The sequence below is a fragment of the Monopterus albus genome, unplaced genomic scaffold (genome assembly GCF_001952655.1).
Source record: "Monopterus albus unplaced genomic scaffold, M_albus_1.0 scaffold105.1, whole genome shotgun sequence".
NCBI classification, from domain to species: Eukaryota; Metazoa; Chordata; class Actinopteri; order Synbranchiformes; family Synbranchidae; genus Monopterus; species Monopterus albus.
In genome coordinates, this window is record NW_018127985.1 from 1841723 (window position 1) to 1865837 (window position 24115).

General features: G+C 39.9%; 2 protein-coding genes across 3 annotated transcripts; one reads left to right on the forward strand and one right to left on the reverse strand.

The window, feature by feature from the left end:
* The first annotated feature begins 142 nt into the window (after positions 1–142).
* On the forward strand, positions 143–5997 carry LOC109965893 (uncharacterized). Of its 2 annotated transcripts, none has more exons than XM_020610272.1 (15): positions 143–257; positions 623–731; positions 817–911; positions 1005–1142; positions 1251–1344; positions 1593–1753; positions 2214–2390; positions 2579–2714; positions 2846–3015; positions 3189–3335; positions 3547–3688; positions 3775–3923; positions 4502–4681; positions 5002–5040; positions 5125–5997. In XM_020610272.1, exons 1-15 carry the CDS (start codon positions 222–224, stop codon positions 5602–5604), a joined length of 2253 nt encoding a protein of 750 aa, XP_020465928.1. In that variant the 5' UTR covers positions 143–221; the 3' UTR covers positions 5605–5997. The 2 variants fall into 2 exon arrangements, with proteins under 2 accessions (XP_020465928.1, XP_020465929.1); XM_020610273.1 differs by having other exon boundaries at positions 2930–3015.
* Positions 5998–6440: 443 nt separating this feature from the next.
* Positions 6441–19343, reverse strand: LOC109965911 (myosin heavy chain, fast skeletal muscle-like). Its single transcript, XM_020610301.1, has 39 exons — positions 19140–19343; positions 18819–18962; positions 18570–18726; positions 18457–18484; positions 18256–18367; positions 18094–18186; positions 17952–18015; positions 17760–17858; positions 17575–17678; positions 17348–17486; positions 16732–16850; positions 16484–16633; positions 16230–16400; positions 15835–16141; positions 15651–15736; positions 15465–15552; positions 15243–15360; positions 15045–15168; positions 14806–14942; positions 14453–14708; positions 14035–14277; positions 13756–13932; positions 13481–13626; positions 13287–13377; positions 12805–13194; positions 12541–12667; positions 12326–12444; positions 11979–12175; positions 11714–11897; positions 11467–11632; positions 8525–8649; positions 8103–8411; positions 7815–8018; positions 7606–7731; positions 7312–7482; positions 7096–7200; positions 6919–7014; positions 6694–6825; positions 6441–6531 (listed from the first exon to the last, which is right to left on the reverse strand). The coding sequence occupies exons 1-39, from the start codon at positions 19341–19343 to the stop codon at positions 6511–6513; spliced, it is 5829 nt and encodes a 1942-aa protein (XP_020465957.1). The 3' UTR covers positions 6441–6510.
* Between the last annotated feature and the right edge of the window lie 4772 nt (positions 19344–24115).

Below are 24115 nucleotides of genomic sequence, written 5' to 3' on the forward strand. Positions count from 1 at the left end.
AGCTGGGGTCTTAAAGCCAACAGGTTAATGTTCTGGATTTAACTCAGTTTAAAAGCCGTCCACCGAGTTATATCCAGTACACAGTTGGAGTAGCATCAATTGGAATAGTCATTTCTATTGGACATATAGTACAGTTTTCTATTGAGAACCTTCTCCCTTGTATGTGGCAGCTTTTTTTCTCCATAATGTTTCTGTAATTTTTCACAATTGCAGCTGCTGAGATGGATTTAAAATCAGAAGCCACCGACACTGTGCTGGTAGGGGTTTTGTAGCATAATGTAAATTTTTACCTTTGAAATTTGGTTCTTGTTTCATATTATGTTTATTATAGAAATGTTTATACAGTTATATCTAAGTTATAGAAAGCAATCAAAAGAAGTAAATAAGGTAATTTTGTGTTTATTCTTTTCTGTAACATGTATTTTATCACTTTCTTTACATGTAATATACTGTAATCCATTACATTGTTTTACATTGATCTTCAACATGGGTTGCCAGACTTTTGCTGTGATATTGGAACATGTAAAAAGAATGATCATTTTTGTTTTAATATTTAGATTAGCAGTTAATTTAGTGCCAAGGGGAATAACATTCACTTGTTCTTTTGTTTAACGTTCAACAGGAACAGGAGCGGATCCTCAACATAAGGAGTTACTCACAGCATGGAATGGATAAAGAGCATTGCACCTCAAGTCCTTTTAAAACCACACAAATCAAAACTACACATGCAGGTTGGGATAGTAGACCACAAACACCTGCACTGTTACATTGATTTGTAGACTGATTGTTGACTGTTTCACCCCTGAACCCCTGCAGGTTCAAACTGTGAGGAGTCCTTCCATGCCTTGGACAACAACCAGGGACAATACACTGATGACCTGCAGGTGTCATTGCCAGGGTTTAACTACCAGGTACTAGACTACAAGTTGTCAAGGGCTGAGTGCATGGACCTGCACAGGTGGTGTGATGAATAAATGAAAATCTATTGTGACTTGTATTCTCAGGAACCCAGGAGCAATAGGCATCATGGCTCAGATGAGGCTGTACCTGAAAGTACTTCAGATCGAAACAGGAAGCTTTTGTTGGGACCATCCAACCAATTACAAGTTCCCTCTCAACATGACCACTCCCATTCCATAATGGTCGGTTCTGTCTGTGTTTTATTCTGATTGCTATCATCATTATGGATTTCTTCTACTGATTTGATTATCATTTGCTCACCCATTTATCACATTGTTTTTGTCCAATAGGCGGAATCACCTGATGACCAACAAAAGTTCATGAATGTGATATTCCATGGCCAGCGTGGACGCATAGAGGACCAGCGCTGTTCTTTGGATCCTAGTAAGAGTGCTCCTTGCACACCCAAACACACACACACACACACACACAGAAAGCATGTAGTTAGTACATTAAATGCAGGTGCACTGTACTCATAAATCTCTAAACCTTTATAAAAGCGTGTTGCTATTCTTGCAATTGCCTCTAACTGACTATTTCTTCCCAAAAGATCAGAGAAGATTCATTTTCACTTATAATGTTGTCTGTTTAGTTATTAACTATTTCACTTCTTTTGACATCACATCTTCCAGATAATGAAATGTTCTTCAGTCTTTTGGCCGACACTCAGAGTGATCGTCTTGACGACCAGCGGGTGTTTCTTCCCTCATTACCAGGATTAGAGAATGTAAATGCCACATCTGTTGCAGGAGGAGATTCTAGCCACTTGTGTTACATGGTCTCTAAAGTCCAGGTTAGTACTTCTCTTTTCAGAGACTAAAATTTTTTACATTTTTAATGGCTGTTGATAAAAGCACCAAATACTTTGATGGAATCAGCTCTGGCTTTAAATCTTGCACAATTATGAAACTAGAATCTGAACAAAAATATTACACAAATGTAATTTGTAGGATTGTACAAAAAGCCAAAGAGCAGTTTCACTCTTGTGTTTTTGATGTACAGTGCTTCAAAGTCTGTTTTTATGGAAATTTCAAATCATGTTATCATCATAAGGACTGTTCACATAGGATGATTTTTGAGAGCTGTAATTTTCCATTTGTAAAATTCAAACCAGTTGACAGTACCACATTATAGGGCTAATATAAGAACATTCCTACATGAAGCCACCCTTAACTCAGTGCTCTCTAGAACTGTCATAAAAATGTGCCTCCTGATTGAAAATGCTGAGAAAAGCTGGCCTGATTAATTTTCAGGATACCAGACTGGAGGACCAAAGGTGTGCACTACCTCAAATCCCAACCCTGGAGACCCAGTGTTCAACACAAAAGGATAAGGCTGCATCTGGATTGGTCCCTCCAAGCTCAGCCTCCTTCAGCCCCATCCCATACACAGAGGAATCAAAAACTGAAGATACAGCATATCAAAAGGAGGTATTTGCTCAAGTCGTTGTCATTTTTAACAGCAGAAGGTAAATTACATGAAATGACAATATCTGCATTTTAAATCAGTAAGGTCTTAGACCTGCAATCTGAATTCCCTTGTGTGTGCTCAAGTAATTTATATTTCAAACAAACCATTTACTGACCTAAATATGTTCTTTATGCTTCTTTCTGTCTAGGTCTTGACTGCAGATGAAGATGTTGATTTTTCTACTCATTGCCAGCATGAGCAATTGGATCAACAGCGATGTGTCTTACATGTTAGTCCCCAGTCCACACCTAAGCACAGACCCAGTCAGACCACCACACCCAAAGGTTAGGTTACAACCATGCTTCCTTGTCTGTTTTTCCCCTTGTATTTAAAGTTTTACAATAATAATTTCATTGCCCTTTCATGTTTTTCAGGTAGTAACATGTAGTCTCTTTTCTTACCTTCCTGGGTCCAGATTCTGAAAAGTTCTTCAACCTGCTGGCTGACTTTCAGGGCCAACGGCTTGATGACCAACGGGTTTTTCTTCCTTCTTTGCCAGGAATACAGAATGGAGGTACCACATCAGCATCAACTGCTGCAGAGATGGATGCCAGCTACTTATGTTACATGGTCTCTAAAGTCCAGGTTGGCTCCATACATAGCAATGTGTAATAACTGTGAAAAGTTGACGGGATTTTCTTTGCATTCATTTTGTTTCACAATGTATTTAAACTTTTTTACAGATACAGAATATGTTTAACAGTACATCCAGCTGCTGATCCAACATTACAGCAATTAATCCAGTTTTCCTCCCACAGGGCTCAAGGATAGATGAACAGAGATGTTCTGCACCCCATATCTTCCAGAGTCTAGGTACCCCTTCAGCTCAGTGTAAAGACAGATCTAATAAACTTCCTTGGAGGTCTGCCTCCCTAAACCGTGTCAAAACCGACCGACATTGGCAGGTGAGATGTCATGTGGCAAAATGCAGGTTATAATTTTGCCTATAATTCTGCTGTCATGGCCACGTATTCTTTTAAATAATGGATTAAAATTACACAAAAAAAATGTAGTTCTTTCATTTTGTTCTTCTGATTATTGTGAACTTCCACTGGCTAAGTTGTTTGTGACCTTTTCCACTTCTGACTGTTTTTTTTCTTTACATCATTTTTGAAGGTAGCTCCAGCAGAACAGGAGCTGTTCCTCAAAATGATAAGTCATGCACAAAGAGGACGCATGGAAGAGCAACGTTGCTTCTTACAACCAAGCAGAAGTACACCTGCCACACCCACACACAATGGAAGCACTGTACTCCCAGGTTAGAAAAACACACAGGGCACATAAGGTCAATGTGTTTTCTGTCTCTGGGACATCACAGAAATAACTCTTGACTCTCTGTAACAGGTGCAGAAGCCGATGCATTCTTCAAAATGATTGCCTCCAGTCAGGCACGACGGCTAGACGATCAGCGTGTCTCACTTCCTAACCTGCCAGGGATAAGTGGGGATTCTGAAGCAAAAGAACATGACAGAAATATAAACGCTGAAATCCCAGTAAGTTTCACAACATTAAAATCATCGATACTGCAGGAAAAAAGAATTAGACCAAGTGTTATTAAATGTAGTTCATTGTTATGTTAATGTCACACTCCCACAAAGGGAATGGTATGAAACAAATTTGTGTGTCTTTCTTTGTGACTACAATACCATAATTCATTGCAGAAACACCATTCTCAGTCCACAGATCCAAATATGTAGACATTGAACTATTTATTTAATAAGCAGCCTGATATCCAAGTGACCTCAGTAATGGTGAAATACTTGACAGCTCAACTACCTTATGTCTGGGGGTGGCTGTGGCTCACGAGGTAGGGCAGTCGTCTCCTGACCAGCAAGTTGGTGGTTCGACTCCTGGTCTCCCCGCATGCCTAAATGTCCCTGAGCAAGACACTGAACCCCAAATTGCTCCCGGTGGCTTGATTAGCGCCGTTGTGTGGCAGCTGTTGTCATCGGTGTGTGAATGGGTGAATGGTGTATCATCTCTGTAAAGCACTTTGGCCAGTGTAACACACTGTGGAAATGCGCTATATAAACACAGTCCATTTACCATGTTTTCATTTTTCTTCTGCAAGGCCTCCTCACCACACATCTCTGTGGCTGAAGATGCACCAACAACACCACAGGACTGTTCCAGACCTACCTCTCAGCCTCAAATGGCTTATGCAGAATCTGCATCCCCCAGAGTGCTACCCAAATCTGCTTCATTTACTCCTGAGACAGAGCATCAGAAGAAGCTTCATTCCCTTGTTCAGGTAAATTGTTCATTGCAAATATAATTTGTAATATAGATGTGTGACGTATGAATAAAAGACTTGACCTGTTGTTCTGTATTGATTTGCACTGAAGGATTTATGTACACATAGTGAACAAACCCTAACCCAGATAAGGATTTCATGTAGGGGGGAAGTGAAGTTCCATTTGTTAGCTTCCCCTTTAAGGTGGATATCTTATTCCCATGCTGCTATAAGTGACTGTAAAGTCTTGTCTGCCAATGACCACAAATTCACATAAGGTTAATCAAGAGTCATTCTAACACTGTGTACTGAACAATGACTTGCTGTTTTTTGAACAGGTGACAGTGAATGTGTCTATGAGTTTCATACCACAGCAGGTAAGATGTGCTTGTGAAGATGATTGTCTTAATAAAAGATGTGTTGCTTCATCAGTGCTTATTTGACTTCTTTATCTGTCAAAGGCACAGGAGACTGTTGTTCAACCATGTACCTTTCCAGAGCTTTCACTTACTCTGGGAGCCCCTGGAGACAGCTTTGTGGTTCCTCTGAGTCCAGTGCCTGGAAGACCCCTCTCCGTCAACTTATATCTTGTCCCAGGAGAAGATATTAAGTCCAGGCAGTGCTCTCCAAGCCGTGGAAATCCTAGGAAAGCCCCCTCCAGAATGTCATCGCCCAAAACAGGCACAACCAGTAAAACACATTTTGTAACTTTGTGCCCACAGGAAGAGGGGAGACTTGTGACTGGTCCTAACAGTCCAGACAAAGACTGCTTCTCTCTGATGGATAAGAATCATACAGCCCAGGTGCAGAATGATATGGCTCAAGGAGGGCAGAACAAGGAAAGGGCCTTGTGGAAAGGTGAGGGAAAAGGCAGAGCAAGGAAAAGAGAGGAAAAAGAAAAGAAAAAGAAAGACAGGAAGAATGGTGGCAATAAACAATAGTCACTATGCCGCACGGTAAATTATGTACTGATGAAAACTATAGAGATGAAATGAGAGGTGTCACTTATTGGCTTAGAAAATCATCAGTTGAACAATGTTTATAAAATTGTATTTATAGTTTTGCTGGAATAAAGCTCAAATGTATTCTGTTTCCATTTTCAGCAGTGGGTAGGGTATTAGTCGAACTGTCTATCTATTTTCTTTGCTAATTAAACGCTCCATATATAGATGCATTATACACCTGTGGTATATGTGAGCACTCGTTGTTTTGCATTTTCAAATGTAACTGAAATGTAGTTGATAAATGATAATAATGCTTTAGCTGCTTTTGTGGAGGGAGAAAATGTGGGTATGTTGTAATTAAATCCATGGCTCTGGTAAACTGTGAAACTGGGAAGAAAATGCATTATAGCAATTAAAACAAAAATACCTTGATTAAACCTGTGAGTCGGTTCATGTGCTCTTGATTAGCTGAACTACATAATTCACAAATGAGTCTAAATATCTCATTGAAACATTTTACACAATTACAGAGCTGTTAATTCACTTTGCAACAACGCCGGGCACTGTTTTCATTATGTCGTCGGTATGGCTATATGCAAGATGGAACAGAGCTGTAGCATCTGATCTTAACTAAAAGTATAATATGTAATATGAGGAATAATAATTTGCCAGTTTGGTCTTCATATTGAAACACACTGTTAGTGAAACACACATTGTTTAAATAGTTTTATTTAACTATTACATAAGCTAATCTGATTATGTAAGGTTGAATTTGTCAAACAGGAAGCACAAAGAAAACAGAACTAACATATTTTAACATAATATATTGACACTTTTTCAGAAAATTCTCAGGGGCTCATATTATATGAAGTTTGCTGAGATGCTCCAGCTGGATCTTGTGTCTCATTCAGCAAAATCACTTCCCTGAAGGTAAAGGAGATAGTCAGTACCTCTAGGCAGGGTTTGTAGTTATGAGTATATTTGAAATACAGTAGCATTCACTATGTAGCGATTAAAATAAATGCATATTCTTACAGAAAAATGTCAAATGCCAATCACTGACATTGTGAAAAAATGAAAAGTTACCTTTCCAACATCACGGCTCTTGGCTCTCAGTTTGATGACCTGGGACTCAGCGATGTCAGCGCGCTCCTGAGCTTCCTCCAGCTCATGTTGAACCTTCCTGAGCCTGGACAGGTGGGTGTTGGCCTGCTCCTCCTGTGAAGGGTATGGGATTATTGTTGACTTGCTTGTTAATGTCATTAATAATTTAATTGTAAATGAATATTCACAACAATGTAGTTCACTCACAGCCTCCTCAGCCTGGCTCTTATAAGCCTTGACTTTGAGCTGCAGCTTCTCCATCAGATCCTGGAGTCTGGTCACGTTTTTCTTGTCCTCCTCAGCCTAGACACACAAAGAATTGTAGATGAAAGAGAACAAACACTTCAACTGTGTACTGTGTGTTTTTTAAGTAAAATTCATTACCTGGTAGGTCAGCTCTTTTACTCTCCTCTCATATTTGCGGAGACCTTTCACAGCATCAGCTCCACGTCTCTGCTCACCTTCAACTTCAGCTTCCAGCTCACGCACCTTTAAAATAAGAATTATGTATAAAGATATAGTACTATATGAAATGAATAAATCAATGAAAGTTTGATGTGCCTTCAAAAACAAAATGTTGTTTTACAGTTCATACAGTACCCTGGCCTCCAGTTTCTGGAGCTGCTTCTTGCCACCCTTCATGGCGAGGTTCTCGGCCTCATCCAGACGGTGCTGCAGGTCCTTGACTGTGACCTCCAGGTTCTTCTTCATCCTCTCCAGATGAGCACTGGTGTCCTGCTCCTTTTTCAGCTCCTCGGCCATCATGGCAGCCTGAAATAATGGGCAGTTTGGAATTATATTTTTGAATGTATTGACACAAATGGTCAAGTTTAAAAACACATTTACTGATGTTGCATTTTACATAAGAAGGAAAACTCATAAACCTAAACTCACATCAGTGATAGCCTTTTTGGCTTTGTCCTCAGCATTTCTTGCTTCCTGGACAGCATCATCCACTTCACCCTGAACCTGGACAAGGTCAGCCTCCAGCTTCTTCTTGGTGTTAATAAGACTGGTGTTCTGGATGTTTAAGAAAAGTCATGTTTAACATAATATTTAAACTGTTTTCAAGACTAGTGTCCTGTGAATGCATGAAAACAAACCTGAGAGTGAAGCAGTCCAACACGTTCACTGGCAACAACCAACTCCTGCTCAGCCACTTTGCGTCCTCTCTCAGTCTGCTCCAAAGCAGCTCTCAGCTCTTCAATCTCAGCCAGCATCAGGCCATTTCTGCGCTCCACCATGGCGACCTGCTCCTTCATGTCTTCCTGTCCTCTCAGAGCCTCATCAAGGTGCAGCTGGGCATCCTGACAACAAAAAAGAAAACACATGAATGTACCTTCTGTACCCTTTGAACCTGCTTTTTACCTAAATGATCATACGGTCCTCACCTTGAGCTGTCCCTGGACATTCCTCAGGTGTTTCTGGGCCTCAGCAGCCTGCCTGTTGGCATGGCTCAGCTGAATCTCCATTTCATTCAGGTCTCCCTCCATCTTCTTCTTGACTCTCAGGGCATCATTCCTGCTCCTGACCTCAGCATCAAGAGTGGTCTGCATGGACTCAATCACCCTCTGGCTGTTCCTCTTGATCTGCTCCATCTCCTCATCTTTCTCAGCCAGCTTCCTGTCAACCTCACCTTTGATCTGGTTGAGCTCAAGCTGGACACGAAGGATCTTGGCCTCCTCGTGCTCTATTGTGCCCTTAAACATTCACATATACCAAATGTTTCATATAAACACAGTCAAAATGTATACATGGTTACATATAGAGTGTGCTATTGTATTTTAACATGTAAGTGTAATCAAGATTTTACTTCAGCTTCCTCCAGTGCTGACTGAATCTCAGACTTCTCAGTCTCCACTGTTTTTTTTGCTTTCTCCAGTTCATGGACAGTCTTTCCAGACTCACCAATCTGTTCAGTCAGGTCCGAGATCTCCTCTAAAGAACAATTAGAAGATACATAGTTAGAAGGGGATCTTTTTTTACAGCAGGTAGGTAGGATGTTTAAGTATAACATACAGTAAGTTGAAAGGAATAATTCGCCTTTGAAAGTCATAGAATGGACCACACAAATGAGATTTTAGTGCTATTGACATACGTTGCAGATTCTTGTTCTCTCTCTTCAAGGTCTCCAGATGGTCCAGAGCCTCCTCATAAGAGTTCTTCATCTTGAAGAGTTCAGTGCTGAGAGAGCGAGCCTCCTTCTGGGCTCCTTCCAGCTCTGCCTGGCTCTCCTCACACTTCTGTTTCCACTCTGCAAGGACCTAGTAATATATAGATGAGAACCAATTATTATGGTAGTGTTTTGTTTTACTCAGATCAGTGTGGACTTGATTTTCTGTTACCTTATCAAAGTTCCTCTGCTTCTTGTCAAGGTTGGCAGCCAGAGCATTAGCTCTCTCCACATCAATCATGAGGTCCTCCACTTCACCCTGCAGCCTCTGCTTGGTCTTCTCCAGAGAGGCACACTTGGAGTTCACAGCCTCAATGGATTCCTCAGCCTCCTGCAGACGCTGGGCAAGCTTTTTCCTGAAGTGAAAAAGGATTTTTGTTTAGAAACCAACAGCTGAAATAAAAACAAATTTAAACACTGAAAAGACAGTGACTTACTTGGCCTCCTCCAGCTCCTCAGTGCGCTGGATAGCATCAGTCTCATATTTAGTTCTCCACTGAGCCACCTCACTGTTGGCCTTGGACATTCCTCGCTGCAGCTCTGCCTTGGCCTCCTGCTCCTCCTCAAACTGCTCTCTGAGCAGATCACAGTCATGGTGGGCAGACTGAACAGCATGGGCCAGGGCGTTCTTGGCCTGTAAGCATGAAAGCGTTAATTGATTCGGTTGACACACTGTAGTGCCTACCCATAATACCAGAAACTGAAATGTAATGTATATCTATGATTTAACAAATGATTTTAAAAAAATCAAACCAGTTCTGTCTGATATATCTAATTCAGTTTACAATAAGTATATGTCATTCCATTACATGTCAGTTTTTAACCTTGGTGCACAGTGTATAGATCCATTTTTCATCAAGGTTTTGTTAAACCACTTGTGTTTGAGATATAATTTGTAGGTGATTTTTTCGCCCGACACATTCCTGATGAATAGACAGCCTATGCACACACTGCATTGTAAAGTGGACTATACAAATACAAGATACTGTGCCTTTACTTCCTCCTCAATATGTCTCTTAAGCTCTTCAATCTGCTGAGTGTAAGCCTGTTTGCCTCTGGTCAGCTGGAAAATAAGAGCTTCCTTCTCCTCATGCTGCCGAGCAAGCTCCCCTGAGTGAACAAGAGTAAGAGTAAGATGCAGGTGACGTCTTTCTGAGATACTCAAATATGGCTGAACTTGCTTTCCATTAAAAAGAAAACAAATGATTTGAAGTAGTAGTACAACACACAAGCAAGAGAAAAATAATAACCATTGAGCTGTAGGACTATATAAACTACATAATGGGTGACAAAACAAGACATAAATTATTAAAATAATTACTACACTAAAAACCAACCTTCATTTTTTAACATCAGTCATTTGCATCTGAGATTTAAAAAGGTAGTAATTAATTCAGTATTACACATTTCACAATCTTTGGATACACACCGTTCTCTGTCTGCAATCTTGCCTTCTGTGCACTCAGGTCATTTAGCTGTCGAACATTCTCACCAGTTTTAGATTTAAATTCACTTAACTGGTCTTCAAGAGTTCGACACATCTTCTCCAGATTGGCCTGTAATGAACATGAAACTTCACATCATGCAAATACAGTGACCATGGAACTTATTGAACAGATATTTGAATTTTTTTTTCCACTTTCATTATTTGAGTATTTGCTAAAATCTTGGGTGATTTTATGTCTTCTTTTTAAAACACTACATACCTTTGCTTTGGCAACAACCTCCATGTTGCTGGAGAGGTCATCGATCTCCATCTTGTACTCACTCTTCTCCTTCTCCATCTTTTGCTTGACACGCTGGAGGTTGTCGATCTGCTCTCCCAGCTCTGCAACACTGTCAGCTTGTTTCTTGCGAAGAGCTGCTGCAGTCGCTTCATGCTGCAGGGTCGACTCTTCAAGGTCACGACGCAGCTTCTGGAACTCAGCCTCACGCTTCTTGTTCATCTCAATCTGAGTGGCTGTTGCTCCACCAGCTTCCTCAAGCCTCTCACTGATCTCCTCAAGCTCCCTGGAAAGGTCAGCTCTCTGCTTCTCTACCTTAGCCCGAGCAGCCCTCTCAGCTTCAATCTCGTCCTCCAGCTCCTCAATATGAGCCTAGATATGATCACAGTAACATCAAGAAGGCTTACTGACTTAAACATGTTGATTTTGACCCACTGTTTAGTGTTTATGTAAAACAATGGTACCTGGAGTTCCTTGATCTTCTTCTGAAGCTGAGCTCCAAGGGACTGTTCATCCTCAATCTTGCTGAGGAGCTGGCTTATCTCAAAGTCTTTCCTTTGTAGAGGAGACAAATAAAGCTTACTCCAGTGCTGACTGAATCTCAGACTTCTCAGTCTCCACTGTTTTTTTTGCTTTCTCCAGTTCATGGACAGTCTTTCCAGACTCACCAATCTGTTCAGTCAGGTCCGAGATCTCCTCTAAAGAACAATTAGAAGATACATAGTTAGAAGGGGATCTTTTTTTACAGCAGGTAGGTAGGATGTTTAAGTATAACATACAGTAAGTTGAAAGGAATAATTCGCCTTTGAAAGTCATAGAATGGACCACACAAATGAGATTTTAGTGCTATTGACATACGTTGCAGATTCTTGTTCTCTCTCTTCAAGGTCTCCAGATGGTCCAGAGCCTCCTCATAAGAGTTCTTCATCTTGAAGAGTTCAGTGCTGAGAGAGCGAGCCTCCTTCTGGGCTCCTTCCAGCTCTGCCTGGCTCTCCTCACACTTCTGTTTCCACTCTGCAAGGACCTAGTAATATATAGATGAGAACCAATTATTATGGTAGTGTTTTGTTTTACTCAGATCAGTGTGGACTTGATTTTCTGTTACCTTATCAAAGTTCCTCTGCTTCTTGTCAAGGTTGGCAGCCAGAGCATTAGCTCTCTCCACATCAATCATGAGGTCCTCCACTTCACCCTGCAGCCTCTGCTTGGTCTTCTCCAGAGAGGCACACTTGGAGTTCACAGCCTCAATGGATTCCTCAGCCTCCTGCAGACGCTGGGCAAGCTTTTTCCTGAAGTGAAAAAGGATTTTTGTTTAGAAACCAACAGCTGAAATAAAAACTAATTTAAACACTGAAAAGACAGTGACTTACTTGGCCTCCTCCAGCTCCTCAGTGCGCTGGATAGCATCAGTCTCATATTTAGTTCTCCACTGAGCCACCTCACTGTTGGCCTTGGACATTCCTCGCTGCAGCTCTGCCTTGGCCTCCTGCTCCTCCTCAAACTGCTCTCTGAGCAGATCACAGTCATGGCGGGCAGACTGAACAGCATGGGCCAGGGCATTCTTGGCCTGTTGAATGTAACAGCATATTAACCGCATTATGTTTGCTTCACTGCTTGTGGTGTGGGATTTTAAAATATTACAATACATTGTATGTATGTTGAACTAAATCAATTCAGCCCCTGTTAAAAGGTTAAAACCTAAGAATAGGAAACGTACCTTGAGTTCCTCCTCAATGTGTCTCTTGAGCTCCTCAATTTGCTGAGTGAAGGCCTGTTTGCTTCTGGACAGCTGGGAAACAACAGCTTCTTTCTCCTCAAGCTGGCGGGAAAACTCACCTGAACAACAATATATAAACAATATAGATTATATATAAATGTATCAGTGTGATTGTTACTAATTTTCAGTACCAGTTTTTATTACAGGTGACTCACCATTCTCTGTCTGCAGTCTCGCCCTCTGTACATTAATGTCATTCAGCTGGCGAACATTCTCATCATTTTTGGCTTTGAGCTCGCTCATCTGATCCTCAAGAGTTCTACACATTTTCTCCAGGTTTCGCTACAACAACAAATATATATGTTATGTATTTCTCTAACCTTAAGGCTACTGCAATATTTATTAGTTACATTTCATGCTTTACATGTCACAACCTAATGTAAGGCAAATCCCTCACAGAATATAAGAAAACTACTCACCTTTGCTTTGGCAACAACCTCCATGTTGCTGGAGAGGTCATCGATCTCCATCTTGTACTCACTCTTCTCCTTCTCCAGCTTTTGCTTGACACGCTGGAGGTTGTCGATCTGCTCTCCCAGCTCTGCAACACTGTCAGCTTGTTTCTTGCGAAGAGCTGCTGCAGTCGCTTCATGCTGCAGGGTCGACTCTTCAAGGTCACGACGCAGCTTCTGGAACTCAGCCTCACGCTTCTTGTTCATCTCAATCTGAGTGGCTGTTGCTCCACCAGCTTCCTCAAGCCTCTCACTGATCTCCTCAAGCTCCCTGGAAAGGTCAGCTCTCTGCTTCTCTACCTTAGCCCGAGCAGCCCTCTCAGCTTCAATCTCTTCCTCCAGCTCCTCAATACGAGCCTAGATATGATCACAGTAACATCAAGAAGGCTTACTGACTTAAACATGTTGATTTTGACCCACTGTTTAGTGTTTATGTAAAACAATGGTACCTGGAGTTCCTTGATCTTCTTCTGAAGCTGAGCTCCAAGGGACTGTTCATCCTCAATCTTGCTGAGGAGCTGGCTTATCTCAAAGTCTTTCCTTTGTAGAGGAGACAAATAAAGCTTAGTTTGTCTGTTTATCAGAGTGTAATGTGTGAGCTGCTGAGAAGAGGATTAATAAGCTAAAGCAAACAAAAACCTACTTCTTGATTTTCTCGTCAGATTGCTGCTTGTCATTCTCCAGATCCATGATGGATTCCTGGGCCAGTTTCAGATCTCCTTCAAGCTTCCTCTTGGCTCTCTCAAGGTCCATGCGGAGCTTCTTCTCTTGCTCCAGTGATCCCTCAAGCTATAAGGTAACAGTTATTACTGATGATTTAAATCTGATCTTTGATATTTAGAAGACAGAGCCTCACTGCCCAGAATAATTCATGTTATTATAGGGCTAAACCAGAAAATCAAACTGTTGTTTGCTCACATCATCCACTTGCTGTTCCAGCTTTGTCTTGGCCTTGCTCAGAGTGTTGACTTTGTCTTCCTCTGCCTGCAGATCATCCAGTGTTTGCTGATGGGCCTCTTGGAGGGCTTTTTTCTCCTTGGTCAGTTTGGCAATGGCTTCATCTTGAGCTGCCATCTCCTCTGTCAGGTTTTTCACCTGAAATTACATCATAAGGGCATTATTTCCATTTGATTATATTCATTTATATGAAAAGTAGAACACATATGTTCAAATTTTTTATGAATGTGTTATTTGCACCTTGTTTTCAGTGGCATGTTTCTCCTTCTCCACTTTAGCCAAGGTGAGCTCCAAGTCATCAATGTCTTTCTTCAGCTCAGAACATTCATCCTCCAGCTTCCTCTTCTTTGCAGTCAGTTCAGCATTGATTTCCTCTTCATCCTCCAGTCTCTCACTTGTCTCTTTGAGTTTGGCCTCAAGCTGGATCTTGCTCTTGATGAGCCCCTCACACCTTTCCTCAGCATCAGAGAGGTTCTCACTTTCCTACAGTTTGAACACATGTACTTTCATTCAGAAGCTTGTATTTGTGTACCTGCAACCACATATTACTACACACAATATATTAAACAAACACACAGAATTTCAGCAATACATACTGTATATCTGAGGACTTGAATGAATACACAACAAAGGGAATCCGGATTTGTATTTTACTTACTGCAGCCACTTGAAGTTGCAGGTCATTCTTTTCCTGCAGCAAGGAAACCATTTTCTCCTCCAGTTCTTTCTTCTTAGCCAGGGCAGTAGTCAGGTCTGCTTGCATCTTCTCATAGTTGTCCTTCATCTCTTGCAGCTCCTTCTCAGTCTCAGCACTCTTCAGAAGAGGCTTGATCTTGAAGTACAGTTTCAGCCATGGCCAATTTTTCACATTCATGAATGAACGGAGATTGTACTGGATGGTGAAGATTGATTCTCTACAACACAAACATTAAGAAGTGTGTGGTTATTGCCTTTGTTTACCAGGACACTAGAGATTAATAAGAATTTCAGTATAGTGCGTGATAGTCTTACCTCCACTCCATCATCTTAGCAAACTCCTTCCTCATGACATATCCTCTGCAGAGGGCCTGAGTCATGGTCACCAGTGCAGCCAGTTTCTCATCTCTCATCTCCTCCAGAGTACCCAGCAGACCAGCTTTGAAGAACACCTTTGTTTTAAATGAAGGAAAATAGTCATCAGCACGCTTGGATACAACAGGATGGCTCCCGGTGTAAAACTCTGATAATACTGTATTTAAAAAAAAAACAACCTTTGTGTGTCCAAACTTGTACTGAGTGTGGTCCACATCAATGGAGCCCAGCAGCTTCTCTGAAGCTTTCTTGTTGTCAATGAACTGTCCCTCAGGGATGACACTGGCATTCAGTACTTTGTATCTGCCCGAGAAAATTGTGTTGTTAGTCATATTAACCTCTACTTACATACATAGTAACTCATCTAAAATGGTTACCTCTGTTTGAAGTCAGCATAGAGGATTCTGCTGGGGAAGCCCTTTCTGCAGATCCTGATGCCTTCCAGCACACCATTACACCTCAGCTGGTGGATGACCAGGGAGTTCTCCATAAGACCTGTACATTGTAGAAAATAAGTCAGTTTAATAAGCATCTTCAGGATTAATTTACAGTGCTTATGAGTTGAAAATAGACATATAAACAATATAAAAACATCAAACCTGGGGTCTTTGTTTCATTGGGAATCAGGCATCGCACAAAGTGAGGATGCGTGCTTCTCAAGTTGGTCATCAGCTTGCCCAAGTTCTCCTGGAAGGTGAAATATCATTATTTATGCAAAGGTCTAGTGCAAAGGGGAACCATTTAAGTTAAATTAGAATTTCATCTCTTGTAGATGTTAAACATACTCTGAAAAGAGCAGACACAGTTTGGAAAGAAGCACCCTTCTTCTTTCCACCACCCTTCTTGCTGCCGCCACCACTGCCAGAAGCATCTGTTTTTAAAACCATAATGCCTCCAAATAATTGACTCTTTATTCATTGTTTGGTTATATCTCATAAATAAGATATACAACTAACAGATTTATCTTACCCTCAGCTCCAGCATGGGCTGCATACAGGAAGGCCAACAATTTGTTTGCAGATTTCTGGTAGAGCTGAACAACTGAGTCATTCAGGGGGTCCTTGTTCTTGTCCAGCCAGCCAGTGATATTGTAGTCCACTGTACCAGCATAGTGAACCAGGGAGAAGTGAGCCTCGGCTTTGCCCTTTACAAGTTTTGGTTTTTCAAAGGCCTTGGTCTTGCCAAGATGCTGGTCATGCAGCTTGTTCTTGAAAGAAGTGTCTGTTGCCTTGGGAAACATGCACTCCTCTTCAAGGATGGAGAAGATGCCCATTGGCTGAAAGGAAAATATATTATAGTAGTATAAGAACCAACTATATAGAATTAACTGAGGATTACAGTTCTACCTGACAGATTGGTCCTACCTTCTCAATAAGCTCAATGCAGGCAGCCAAGTCCATACCAAAGTCAATGAACTCCCATTCAATTCCTTCTTTCTTATATTCCTCTTGCTCCAGGACAAACATGTGGTGGTTGAAAAACTGTTGCAGTTTCTCATTGGTGAAGTTGATGCAGAGTTGCTCCAAGCTGTTGAACTGTAAATACAGGCATGTACTCAGTTGTGCTGCAAAACTGTGTTTATCAGTAACAATATTCAGTCTTGTTTCAGACCACTCACACCAAAGATCTCAAACCCAGCGATATCCAGCACTCCAATGAAGTACTGTCTTGACTGCTTTGTGTCCAACATCTCGTTGATTCGGATGACCATCCACAAAAACATCTTCTCATAGACAGACTTGCACAGAGCCATGACAGAATTGTTGACCTAGAAACAAAGGAAATATTTTGAAAACCATGCTTGGTTTTTACTTTAGTCATATGTATTTGTAGATGGTTCATGTTTTTCACGGTTCTTGTCATTACCTGAGGCACGGTCTGACCTTTGGTCACCATCTCGTTTCCGACCTTGACTCTTGGGTAGCACAGAGCTTTCAGCATATCAGCTGAGTTCAGGCCCAAGAGGTAGGCGATTTTATCAGCCACTGATGGAAAGAAAAATGTTTTCAATAATGCAAAGAAACACACAGGATAACCAAGTAATACCAACACTAAATAATGAGAACTTTAACTTTACTAAAATCACAGTTGAAAACTATTAAAAAGCAATTCATTCTTCAGTCCCTCTGTACTGTCTTTCATATTCTTTTTGAGCAGTTACAGCTTGTGATTGCTATTTTTCTTTATTAATGCAATGTGTGTATTTGTAATAAGTTGTCACAATATATTTGATTATTCCCTTGACATAGGCAGTCTTTTATTAGTTTATAGCCTATGAATACACAGTTAATAGTCAGAGGGAGGTTTGTGAACATTTCCCATGTTCCCATAACATTATCAGATCATCAGAATTTTGTATGACTTGGCTTGTGACTTGCTTGATTCTCAACACAATAACTTGAGACTTTTTTGTGACTTCCTCCCTCCTCTGCTGTAATGTGCTTTGATGTAATATGCATTATCATACTATTTATATACTTACCCTCAGTGCCATCAGGTTCAGCCTGCTCTTCACGCTGCTTCTGCTTGAATTTCATGTTGCCGTGATGTATCACAGCGCCAGTCAGCTTGTAGATACCCATCTTCTCTTCAGCAGTGAAGCCCAAGATGTCAATAGCTGTCTGAAAATTCATACACAACAAACAATTTTAGAAAACCAATTATTCTGTCATTCATCTGCTGTTATTCTACACGTTGCAATCTACTTACGTCTGTTGCAATGAACTCCTCCACGTCATTGATGCTTTTGACAGTGATTTCACCGTGACTGATCATTGGGTAGTCATAGGGGTTGGTGGTGATCAGAAGAGCCTCTGAAAGAAAATAAAGGAAATGAATAAGTGGGAACTTGCTCTTATTTTTTCCTATTACTCATTTGCTTTGTCATATCATACCCAGTAGCTCAGGCTTGTAGCCAGTCATCAGCTGATAAAAGATATGGTAGCTTCTCTCAGCAGACAACTGGAAGGTGACACGAGACTTCTCCAGCAGGTCTGTGAGTATTTGTTAGATATAAAAATGTATGATGACTGCGCATCAAGCAGTGCATGGCTCTTCATATTTCAAATTACAAAACCACAACCTACATGTTTCAATATCAGCGGAGGCCAGTTTTCCAGTGGAGCCAAAGTGGATTCTGATGAATTTTCCCTAGACAATTACCGCAAAATTTCAGTTTGAGTCTCAGTTACAAAAAAATACAAAAAGGGCCATAAAATGAATACTTACAAAACGAGAAGAGTTGTCATTCCTCAAAGTCTTGGCGTTACCATAGGCCTCTAGCAGAGGGTTGGCTGCAATGATTTGATCTTCCAGCGAACCCTGAATAAAGTCATTATGAGGTGATATACAGTAATTCTTCAAATATTTTTAGCAGACATTCGATTTTACCTGCATTTTGCCAAGGCTTGGCTCAGCTTTCTTGGCTCCAGCTACTGCAATTGTTGCAAAGTACTGGATGACACGCTTGGTGTTGACAGTCTTTCCTGCACCAGATTCTCCACTGGGAAATTATAGGATAATATTTATTTACTCAGTAATATAGTCATAAAATTCCTCAGAATCTGTCATGAGAAGCTGTGTTATGCTTACGTGATAAGGATAGACTGGTTCTCCCGATCTGAAATAAAGCACTCAGCTTACTCCTACAGTTGGGATTCTACTTTGTCTTATTCACTTAAATTCTGTATTAACTTTGATCTTACCAGTGAGCATGAACTGATAGGCGTTATCAGAGATGGAGAAGATGTGGGGTGGAGCCTCAATTCGCTTCTTGCCCCTGTATGCCACAACAACCTGGGCATCGTAGACTGGAAGCCACTTATAGGGGTTCACGACAACACAGAACAACCCAGAGTAGGTCTATTGTGCCAAACAAAGAAGCATCATCACACTTGATGCATAGGCTTTACAGGTACAAGCACATTACATTGTACTGTAAGATTGGAGCTTACATAGATCATCCATGATGCAAAACGCTCTTTGAGGTTATACAGCACAGCAGGCTCATTGAGGTGGGTCATCATGACCATGTCCTCAATTTTATCAAACTTGGGAGGGTTCATGGAATAGATGTCATCCTCTTTAACAGTGACTGTCTGAGTAGGAAATACAACGAAGTCAAAATGTAACTGAAACATTTATTAAGCTAGTGCATCATGTAATAGTTACCTGTATATATATTTGAAAAGCAGCTGTCCATGTTTTTTACAGGACTGTTTTCTGTCTGTCCTTGTAAGTGTTACTTGTTTCCTTTTAGGTTTTTTTATACTTACCTTTCCTGTAACTGTCTGAACTGTAGCTTTGCCTCCCTCGTTTTTGACAAGTTTACCCTTGACATACATCTCATCAGGATCAGCCACAAAATAGGCCGTTTTGGCATCAAATGGCGTATTCTGCGCCTCAATCCTCTCCTTCTCAGGCTTCCTGAGGTAGATGGCCGCCGGGCCAAAGGCCTCCATCTCTGCGTCTGTGCTCATGATGGGACCTGAAGTGACTGAAAATAAGGAGAGGACATACATACTGTGTCTCTCTTGAATTTGTTAAATCTTATCATGCTGTTAGTAGGCATTTATTTTATGCTGATTTAAAAGTATGCACATATATATAAGCTATATATGTTTTTTGATTACACAACTAGAAACAACATGACAGTATAATGTTTCTTGAAACATGATTAAAGTATTAAAATTAGCACAATTAAATTATGCAAATAAACACTTGCAATTAATGATACATTAGTTTTCCACAATACTAACCAACTGAAGTTGATGTGTTCACCTGAGTTGGATGTCTACCAGTTACTGAAGGAGTCCTAAGCAGCTTCTCTTATAGAGAGAAGACAGTAGGTGGGTCTTTCTCTGTTTGGCCATGTATTCTGGTCATGTTGCTGCTAATCCTGTGACATTTACAATGATTATAGTGCCTTGTAAGCATGTTTGTAGCACTAGGTATTTTTTTCTCTTTGCCCAGACTGAATGGTCAAAAAGTGTTGTGGCTTATGTGCTCACTGTGTGTCACCTTGAATACAGGGCATGTTGTACTCACAGGGCCCATTATTGGACTCTCACATCTCTGGTTACAAAACATACCAGCTGACCTGAAATGTATTAAGCCTGCTAGCTGGTCAACATAAAGAGTGACATCCCAAACCTTGTCATAACAGTACAGTGTAGACCGTAATTAATATTTATATTGTGTTACAGGATGATAGAGCTTAAAGACATAAATCTTTAAAAATAAAATTTTCTATGCACATTTGTTTTAGTTGCATGTTGCCACCAGTAATATAAATAAACTCTGACCAGTTTATATTGCTGCCTTACATTTTGAGATAGTTTTATAATGAGCTTCACTTTATGGTTTATTTGCTTTTCTTGTGAGATGCTTACTTTGCACATTTTGCATTGCAAATTACTAATACAAAATCAAAATTTGCTGTGCACATATTGTATTAGGATTTAGGTTTTTTGCTGTAATGTGTAATTAAACCCTTTTTAAATTAATGTATGTGTCACTACTTTAAGTGTAAACTGCAAACTTGAATATCATTCAATTTTATTAAGTGATAAACTGAGTAAAGAGACCCAGAACCTTTAAGAGGTGAACACTGACACGAGCAGGAACACACTGTCCTATTAAACCCTTTGTATGTCCTTGAATGTGTAAATGCTTATAGAAGAACCTTTGCACTAAGCTCTTAAAAGGAAGTAAAACGTGCTAAACACATCTGGTGAGGAGGGGCCTGGTAAGGTTTAAAAGATTGTTAGACTCTTCCATGATAGGGTAGCAACACTTGTCCTTTGTTTGATTTTATTGTTCTTGTTTTATGTATTATTTCAAAATAAAGACAAAGCTCCAGTCTACTTACTTTTAAACCCTGACATTTCAGACGTTATGCAACTGAAAATCTACAGTCTGGCATAAGATGCAGCAGTCTTTGAGGAGATAAGGAAATACAAGGAAGAAAAAGAACATGGGAGATGGAGAATCTAGCAGTAAAGCTTATCATAGTCAGTCAGTCAGTTTGTTAAAGATATAAAATTTGCTGTTTTAAAAGGAAGTACAATGACTCCAGCCATGTATAACCTTGTCATTCTAATCATTGGAAAGTGTCTTTACATCAAATGCCTAGGAAGCCACTCCTCTGCAGTTGTTTATGGGCACAACAAATCCCAAGTCAACTTAACACAATAGCTTGGCACAAAAATGGGCAACCAGTTAGTGTGCAGAGTCCATATAAATAGCATCTGCCCCAAAGGTCTAACAACACCTGTGGCTCTATGAGAGTTTTGTGCAGTAAAGGCAAGAGCACTTTAAGCTGCTGTTAATCTGTCCTTCCTGGTTGTAACATTATGTAGCCTATCGCATACAGCATATGATTACATCCATGTCCTTGACTCTGTGATTTCCTATTATTGGAACCACTGTGCCATTAGGAAAACAATTTTCATACTTGGCACACTCTTAAAGTACCGTATCATGGAAATGGGAATATTTCATAAAAGGAATGTAAACAGGTTGAACTAGTTCATATCCTGTTGTCAAATAATAGCACATCGTTCAATAATCATTCCAGATAAACTGTGCTGCTGTGAATCAGTAACTTTTACTTTGGAAGAAAAAAGTGCAAAAACACCAAAGTACAGTCAAAAAAACCTTTAATGAATTTGTCATCATATCATACTACTTTGGTCATATTTTACAACTTATGTTAAACTGTGTACCAGATGTTTTCTGTTACTCAGCCTTGTCACACTGAATTGGAAAATAGAAAAAGAAAATGACAAAGTGGTGGTCAATGATCATTTTTAGTCAGCAGTTTCTGATGCTGACTAATATGACCTTTACTTTAAGCCTGCTTTCAGTTCAAATAAACCATTCAGCAATGTGTTTATGAATTGGCCATGTTGGCATCTACTGGTCATAAATTTAGAGTGCTGTTACAATTCCTATTAATTTCTACTGACTCTCACCTCTCTGAACACTCAGAGCACTGGACACCCTAGCCAAAATGGAACTGCAGGAGAGCACTTGAATTCCTGAAGTGGATTTGATCTTAGCTTATGTTAAGCCAATTGTCATTCCATAACAGTGCGTGGTTCACTGTTACAAGTGCCACTGGCTCACCGTTAAACCCTAATATAATCCCAAACACCAACTTGTTAGTGGTTTCAGATTCTTCTAAGTAATTTGTGTTGGCTTAATTTACAAACTCTTTTAGTCTGTACAGTGATTATACAATGGGAAATGCAAAATACTGAGAATTTCTGATTTAGGTTTTTAAGATTACTTTGTAGCAATTAACAATTAGAAGTCAATTCTTATGTACAGCTGTCAATTAGCAGAATTATATGCTCGTGTGTGCCTGCTCAGTTACTCATTATGGTCAAGTACAGTGCGATTGTCACCTTCTCAATGAAAAGTGCACATTTTGAAGGATAGTATGCATCTTTATACTGTATCTGCTAAATATTTTCCAGTAGGTAAAATAATGATATGTAATTACATCTTTAACTGGGTTAAATATGAAAAAAATACTCTATACTAAATACTATATACTCAGTGGCCAATCCCCTGCACACGTGTGCCTAATAAAGTGGCTAGTGAGTGTAGTAGTAGTAATATAGTAATATTAATCTTTTAGTTGTAAGCATTGAACCTTTAATTAACTCATAAATGTTTATTATGCCAGTAATTTTAACAGTTTACTTAGTGCTAAAGAGCAAAAGTGCACTTTGTGCGGCATCAGGTCCTATGAATAGAGATTTATTAAAAGTTGACACACTTTATGACAGTCATGTCAATTTAATTTTGATATTGCGGCTAGTACTGAGTCCTAGAATGTCACTGGTGTATAGTTGCAGGGTACATGTGTCAGATATCTGATACAAATTTCACACTGCTGGTTTTGACATTACTGTGGGAGTGGAGTCATCTGCCTCCTGGAAATGTATTATAAGAAGAGATGTCAACTCAGATAAGACCAAAAATAGCAACCACACAAACTGGTAAGATTCAGGTGCCTTTTCCACAATGAAGGATATTAAAAATGTCAATTTTGGGACCAGTGGACAATATAGAGAGTGTGGCTCAAAACAATTATGATGGTAAAATTTGGGATCATTGCCAGTATCAACTTTGATGACATAGAGTAGATGCTGACAGAAGTGACTTATTAAATGCCATGTTACCCGCAGGTCACAAGGTATTACCATGGTCAAAAATACAAACAGCTAGGCAGGGGACAAATGAGACAGGGATATATATATATCATGCACAAGCAGAAATGTTATTTTACAGATGACAAATGATTTCCTACACTGAGAACATTTTATTTGTGAACGTAATCTGTTTGATTTCTCAGATAAAAATATGCACAACAGCAACAACAACAACAGTAATAATAATAATAATAATAATGATTATTATTTATATCCACATTGTTTTTATGTAACTCCATTTTCATTTAACACACTCTCCAAAGTTAATGTAATTGTACTCCTGATTGAAAATGTCCTGTCTGTAACTGATGACAATTTTATGAGGATGCTATTGAAACTTAATTGTGCTCATAAATACAGTTTACACCAGTAATGTTCACAGCATACCCAAGGATAAATTGCTTAAGTGCACTACATTGTAGAAGGTAAAAGAATTTTATGTTGACACAATTTATGGTAGGCGTGTTTACTTGGAGATCATAGCCAGTAATGAGCTTCAAATTCTGAGAAGCTCTGAAATGTCACTGGTGTATAGTTACTGGGCAAACAAACTGGCAATAAAATTTAAGCTGCTGGCCTCTTCATTAATGCTGGACAAGTGCTATCTATTTCCTGGGAACATACTCCTGCCAACTCTGATAATTTAACACCAGAAAATTGCTCCTCGGGTGCCACTTGTTTTCCTGTGAGGAGTGACAACAATGCAGTTTTTGAGTCGAGGAGTTTGATATAATGACTGACTGACAGTTTAACAACTAATTTAATGAAGAGAAAGTATGGGATCACCTCTAGGATCAACTTTAAGTTTCATATATTGCACTGCTTAACATTTTCCACTGTACCAGTAGTTTACAGGGAACTACCATGGTCAAAAATAAATCCAGCTAAGGGAGGGGAGCAGTGATTCGTATTTGGCAAAGACAGGATATATTTATAGGACACATTTAGACTATGTTGTTAACACCATTTACCTAGTATAAAGACAGTTATCTCATAAAATAACCTATTTACGTGTCAAACGTATTTCA

Coding starts and splice junctions, on each gene's coding strand:
- LOC109965911 (XM_020610301.1), bottom strand. CDS start 19,343: ATGAGCACAGACGCAGAGATGGAGGCCTTTGGCCCGGCGGCCATCTAC. Junction 16,401..16,483: donor CTGGGTTTGAGATCTTTGGT/GTGAGTGGTCTG, acceptor CTGTATTTACAG/TTCAACAGCTTGGAGCAACT. Junction 6,532..6,693: donor AGAGCCGTGATGTTGGAAAG/GTAACTTTTCAT, acceptor CTTTACCTTCAG/GGAAGTGATTTTGCTGAATG.
- LOC109965893 (XM_020610272.1), top strand. CDS start 222: ATGGATTTAAAATCAGAAGCCACCGACACTGTGCTG. Junction 1,754..2,213: donor ACATGGTCTCTAAAGTCCAG/GTTAGTACTTCT, acceptor ATTAATTTTCAG/GATACCAGACTGGAGGACCA. Junction 4,682..5,001: donor AGCTTCATTCCCTTGTTCAG/GTAAATTGTTCA, acceptor TTTTTTGAACAG/GTGACAGTGAATGTGTCTAT.